Source organism: Leptonychotes weddellii, chromosome 15, assembly GCF_054177405.1.
Source record: "Leptonychotes weddellii isolate Sample4059 chromosome 15, ASM5417740v2, whole genome shotgun sequence".
In the NCBI taxonomy this organism is placed as follows: domain Eukaryota; kingdom Metazoa; phylum Chordata; class Mammalia; order Carnivora; family Phocidae; genus Leptonychotes; species Leptonychotes weddellii.
The window spans coordinates 11168623-11174622 of record NC_138383.1 but is presented as its reverse complement, the minus strand read 5'-3'; the positions used below and the strand labels follow the sequence as shown (position 1 = coordinate 11174622).

Genomic DNA, 6000 nt, shown 5'->3' with positions numbered 1-6000 from the left:
TTTTTTTTTTTTTTTGCTTTTGCTTTTTGCTTTTTAAGTGATGAATAGTTGGCGTGAGATCAAAGACAAGCCCTGTGGTTTTCTGGCTGCCCCAGTAGGGCGGTGCGGCTGGCAGTCATCCCAGCTGCCTGGTGATAGGCATGTGGAAGAGATACCAAGCTCACAGGTCACTGTGTGTGTGTGTGTGTGTGTGTGTGTTCATGTACGTGTGTTTTTCAGGCCAACAGCAGGCTGAAGCAGATTGAGAAGGAATACACTCAGAAGCTTGCCAAATCTTCACAGGTAAGAATGTTGAAAGAAAAAAAACAAAATCAAAACAAACAAAAAAGAAACCTCCACATAAAAGCATTTGTACTTTAGAGTTAAACTTAATTCTCTTCATTGTTTTTATGGGTCAGTATCCTATTTTTGATGGGTACATGGATAAATAATATATGCTTTTAATATTTTGGCCTTCTTAAAAGATTTTTTTAATTAGGCATATTGAACCATTTGGACTCACACACACACACACACACACACACACACTCAGATGTTGTAAAACCAGCCAGTGCACTTGAACAAGCCCAGGCTGCAACATATTTCACAAGGGCGGGAAATACACACCTACATTTGTGATGTAAGCAGTTTGATACCATCTGTGCTTTTTTGCAATATTCCATTTAGTTGTACCTGAAGACTGCTTAGCAATAAAGTTCAAAATGATAAATGTTCTAGGTTAAGTTAGCTGCTCAACTGTTGACTCCATTTGGGGAAAAGAAGAATTATAAATCCCTACATTGATATCTTGCTTCTTGGTGTTGTTCTAGTAGTTTTAGTAGAAAGCCAATAATTGAATGCCTGTCTCAACTCGACAAATGATGCTTAAAATACTTTTTCTGTATAAGTTGTTGTAATAATATCCTATAGTGTCATCTAGGGAATCTCAAGCATTCCTTAGTTTTATGAGTAATTCTAGAATAAAAAATACTCATTTTCATTGTATAGATGGATAGGTTAAACCCTTCACTTTTGGGGGCATCATATGTAATGATTTTTTAAAATCAGCTCTTCTAGTATTTTTGCATATACACAGTGATGTGTAGCCATGAACTGAAATTTATGTGCCATTTTATAAGTTACCACACAGTGGTTGTAATAGCAACACAATGACAAAATAGTAATAAAATCAAGAATTTTATGGGGCACTAACCATGTTGAGTCAGTGTTCATTCATGATAACTCTGGGGTTAGGAACTATTATTGGCCGCATTTAAGGAAACTGAGGCTCAGAGAGCTGAGCTCACACGAGAGACTCAGAGAGCTGAGGACACATGGGTTAGCAAGTGACTAAGCCAGGACCCCACCTGGATCGGACTGGGGAGCAGAAGCTCACAACCTGACGCCACTGGCCTGGCTCAGTCCCTCCCGTTTTTCATATGGCAGAACTCTGGGGATAGCGCTCATAAAATTTCTTTGATTATACAATTATTTCTAAAATATGCATATGCCATATAATTTACATCCTACTTGGAAAGCAAACTGTCTCTGTCTCAGTGAAGACTTATATGTATTTACCTAAAAGATAGTGATATTTCTTGATTGCCATTATCCCAGACCTTCTTTGAAGAAGGAACATGGGGAATATTCGTTTACTATCACCAAAGAAGGTTCTTATAATCAGAAGAAATATTATGACTCCCAAAGTTACAGTTTAAACTACGACTTGAAAAATCCCCAACTGGCATACCCTTACGTCCTGCTTATTTTGCGTTATGTTAAATGGGGGAGGCAGACCGAAAGTGAGATATAAGATAGCTAATAAAAATGCTTAAATAATGAGAGTGTAAACAGGAGTATTTAAGTTTATCTAAAGGAATGTGTGAAGAAGCCTGATTAGTTCATATTAAAGCAAATTAAATGGAAGTTCTTGTGGAAGAAAGCCTAAGCTTTGGAGTCCAGCAGACCTGAATTTGAGTACCAGCCCTACTACCTATATGACCTTGAGCGAGTTACCTGGACTCTCTGGAATTCAGTTCCCTCATTTGTAAAATGAGGGAGTAGTACTTACCTCATAGGTTAGTTTTAAGTATTAAGTAACGTAAGGCCAAAAAAGTGCTTAGTAGAGAGTGCTTAGTACGCAGTAAAGCATTTAATGACTGTTAGCTCGTATAGCAGCAGGATTAAAATGGGAATAGAGACAAGAAAGGAGGAAGCAAAGAAGAAAAAAGATATGGAAGGAGCAAGAAGTTATTTTTAATTTATTTTTGGGTGTTCAAGAATTGATAAAATCTCCCTCCACAATTTGGAGAGGCGGGGGGGTGGGGTGGTTGCTAAATATTTTCCCAAGTAAAGACATGAAGAAGCAGGAGGAAGAGGTGGAGGAGGGAAAACCCAACTAGGGACAGCAATCATGTCCTATAGCCATGATTTCATACGTCAAAGGACAGCACAACACCAAAAAGGAAAAAAAAATCTTTGAAAGAGTATAATATAATAAAAGACAGTCCATCCTCCTCATAAGGATGACAACCTTACATTGATAATATTTTGTTTGCCCACCTCTAAATACATATAAATACTTAATACGTATATAAACATATACATATATTTGTATCTGTGTACTGGTATTTGGGAAACATTGGTCTACAGTCCAATCAAGTTGAAGAAACAGATTATTTGAAAATCAACATTACAAACAGAACCATGGACTGACTTTTTCTGTGTTCCAGTGATAGTTTGCTGGAACCTCTAACTCATATCTAAGCTGAGGACAATGCCAGAAGCAAAGTTGCTTAACTGTTTATCAGACTTAAAAAAAAAAAAAAAAAAAAACCCTCTCTGAAAAAAAGATTTTTTTTAAGTAATATGATGAATGCATTCGTAACGAATGCACTGGTACCCAAGAGATCATCAGGTTAAATTTGGAAAAGTATTTTAAATATTTTCCTCCCTTAAAGGAAGTTACTTAATCTTTAAGATTTTATCAAGCTTTTAAGATCTAATGGACCATGAACACCAAGCCTGTGGCATACCCAGGACTGTGCCCCTTCTGGGATTCTCCACGTTCATCATGATGGCAATGATTGCGTCATCTCTGGGCACACTCCTGAATATAATTTCCATCAGAATCACATATTTTTCTTTTTGTCTTAATATTACATACTCACCTTGCCTTTTCAATGTTATCACAATTGTCCCCGCTCAACTGACTCACCCCGTCACCATTTTTCAGAGAAAGATATTGCCATGTTGCAAGAATACAGGTAGTTGTGGACAAGACTAGAGCTGGAATACCAGTAGAGCTTGCCCACTGCCAAGAGCCTGGCTCCCCCCAGTGCCCTCACTTGCTCCCACATACCTGATGCAGATATGCCTGAGCGTATTCCACATGTCCCACATGCCCCCAACCTTCACGTCATTCTCCAGGGTGACAACCCAGAAGGCAAAACGCGCTGAGGAATCACCCTCCCACTTATTTGATGAGAATCCTCAGTGTCCGCCAAATCTTCCCGCATATGCCCTGTTGTATTTTAAAGAAGAGTTTTGTAAAGATCTCAAGCTATACTACAATCTGAAAAACATCAAAGTGAGTTAAAGATGAAATTTTAACCTCTATACAGAATCCTATTTTTAAGACTTAATAAGACCCATGAACATTTTTTGCAAAGTGTTAACTGCTTAGCAATAATTAACTATTAGAGCTTTCACCAGTTAGGTTGCTTACGGCATCAGCCTGAAATAGCTCTCCTTTTGCTTCCCAAAATGTTAATTTTTAATATCATATGGAAATGTTCGAATCCACTTCTTTCTCTGAAGCTGAATGCAGGGTAAACATTCAGTTGAGTGGTGACATTTTGTTTTATGATTTTTAGTTATGATTCAATCAAAACTGGTGGGGTTTATGATTGCATAGATTAGTTATGGTTTTTCTCAGAAACTTTTTATATCATTATTCTATGAAAGGCTAGATTATCTCAATGTAATTTGTCGGATAATTATTATTTTTATTTAGTATGATTATAGTTCCACTACTTAAATATTAAGTGCCAGTTACGTGCACTGAGCTAAGGTGAATATATGGTCTTTTACTCTATGTCTAAAATCAAGTGAGTTTTGTTCTTTACCTAAAGCATATTAATCAAGTTAGTATTATTTCTCAATCTTAAATCTCAATTCTGGTTTTAAAAATTATCCACACTTTAGCCACCTCTCTATATCCATCTCGTATGTCAGTTTGTCAACCTCTTTATCTACTCATCTACCTACCGTGTTTCACCTGAAATGTTTTGATGATCGTCATAAGTTTTTGGAATAACTTTCCAAAGATAATCTCATTACTTCCCCCAAAGAATCTCATTATTCCTCCCAGGAATGTAAGGTTTCATTTTCCAGACAAAAACAAGCATGCTCTCCTCAGAACATCCTGGACTTTGCTCATAGATCCTTCCAAAACCTGCATTTATTTCTTTTTGATGTACTCTTGTCATTAAGCTTCTGAAAACGAGAGATCCCTGTTTCATGCCCTTGTGGTCACTTGAAGAACCTGCAAATATTTTTATCTTCAGTCTTGGTCAATTAAAAGCTAATCTAATCTAAAGAAACAAAATTACTTTGTACTTTAAAAACATATTACATGATTGTGGTAGTGGATATATAAATCCGGACATGTGCTAAAACTGCATAGCACTAAACATACACGCACGCACGTGTACATACACTCACACACGCATACACAGACACATGCACTGAACACACACAATGAACACATGACAGACTTAAGCTTACCAATTCTACAAAGTTGTAGTTTACTTAACTTGAAACGCTCCAATAGTCATTGAAATAGTAAGTTATTTTTACTATTTGGCTCCATGCTCTTACAAAATATCAATCTTAAGTTTCATGTTGGGCCAAGGAAATTTGGCTCTTTCTTATCTCTGGCCCCTCTTGCTCTGTGACTATGAGTGAGCTGATTATTCTGTGCCTCAGTTTTTGACATTCACTAAAAGAATGTAACCTTCCCTGCTTTGTAGAAGTGCTGTGAGAATTAATTGAATTGATGCCAGAATGGGAACAACATTTAATCAAAATTCAGAAAACAGATGAAAAACATCTTTATTCTCAGTAAATGGATTCCTCCACTCATAGCAAAAGGTTCAAGTTTGTATTTAGGAATATTAACGTACTGCTATTATATATTTTGCCATTTATTTCACAATGGTCTTAACATATGATGATTTACAAATCCTGAATGTTAAACTTTGTTACAGTGAGTTTGCTCACTTCTAAAAGCATAGATATTCCATATTTTATTGTAAATATGCTATCATTTATGTCCATAGTAACAATGAATATTTCTATAGGACTTGGCTTCTGGCAGACTCCAGACAGTCTCTATTTATTGTCTTACAATATCGTACTCTAGTTTTGCCACCAAATACTAGGTGGAAAAACTGAACTTCAAGGAAGATAACTGACTTGTCCAACGTATCTCACCAACCAGCCCTGTTCCCATAGAACCAACGGAATTCTATTCTAACCAGGACTAAGTTTTTTTTTTTTTAATTAGAAGAAGAAACAACTATTTCCTGCTTTTAAAAAGTCATCACTATTGAATTTGAAAGGAAATGGATACATCCAAACCCAAGGAAGAGCCATGTTCTCAGCTCATTAAAAAAGGTCCCTCATCGGATGATTACTTAGGAGAACTTAGAGGGAACCCGTTCATGGAGAGAACTAGTTCTCCAATGTGGAGAATACTACAGAGGTCTCTGAATAAACTTTCATGGATATCTATCAGTTGGGGAACTGTGTCATGATAAGCTTCTCTTCTACACCAAAACCTTGTCTAAGAAAAACAAAGGCTAGTGAGAGGAACCAATTCGTACGGCGATTGATCTGATTGTGTGGTTCAAGTCCTGCCTGTCTTTTTGGTTCGATGTCATCTTCGACAGTGGGAAATATGTGACCTCTTTCTATGCCTCTGTTTCTCCATTTGTAAAAGATGGATGATAATCACAT

The 6000-nt window shown here is 36.8% G+C and overlaps 1 protein-coding gene across 1 annotated transcript in view; it reads left to right on the top strand.

Moving 5' to 3' along the window:
• Positions 1 to 6000, top strand: part of LOC115938207 (centrosomal protein of 112 kDa-like) — a 136185-nt gene that overhangs the window by 45062 nt on the left and 85123 nt on the right. Inside the window, exon 2 of the mRNA XM_081804655.1 lies at positions 220 to 282. Coding sequence (XP_081660781.1) covers positions 220 to 282 — 63 coding nt within the window. The remainder of the gene's footprint in view (positions 1 to 219; positions 283 to 6000) is intronic.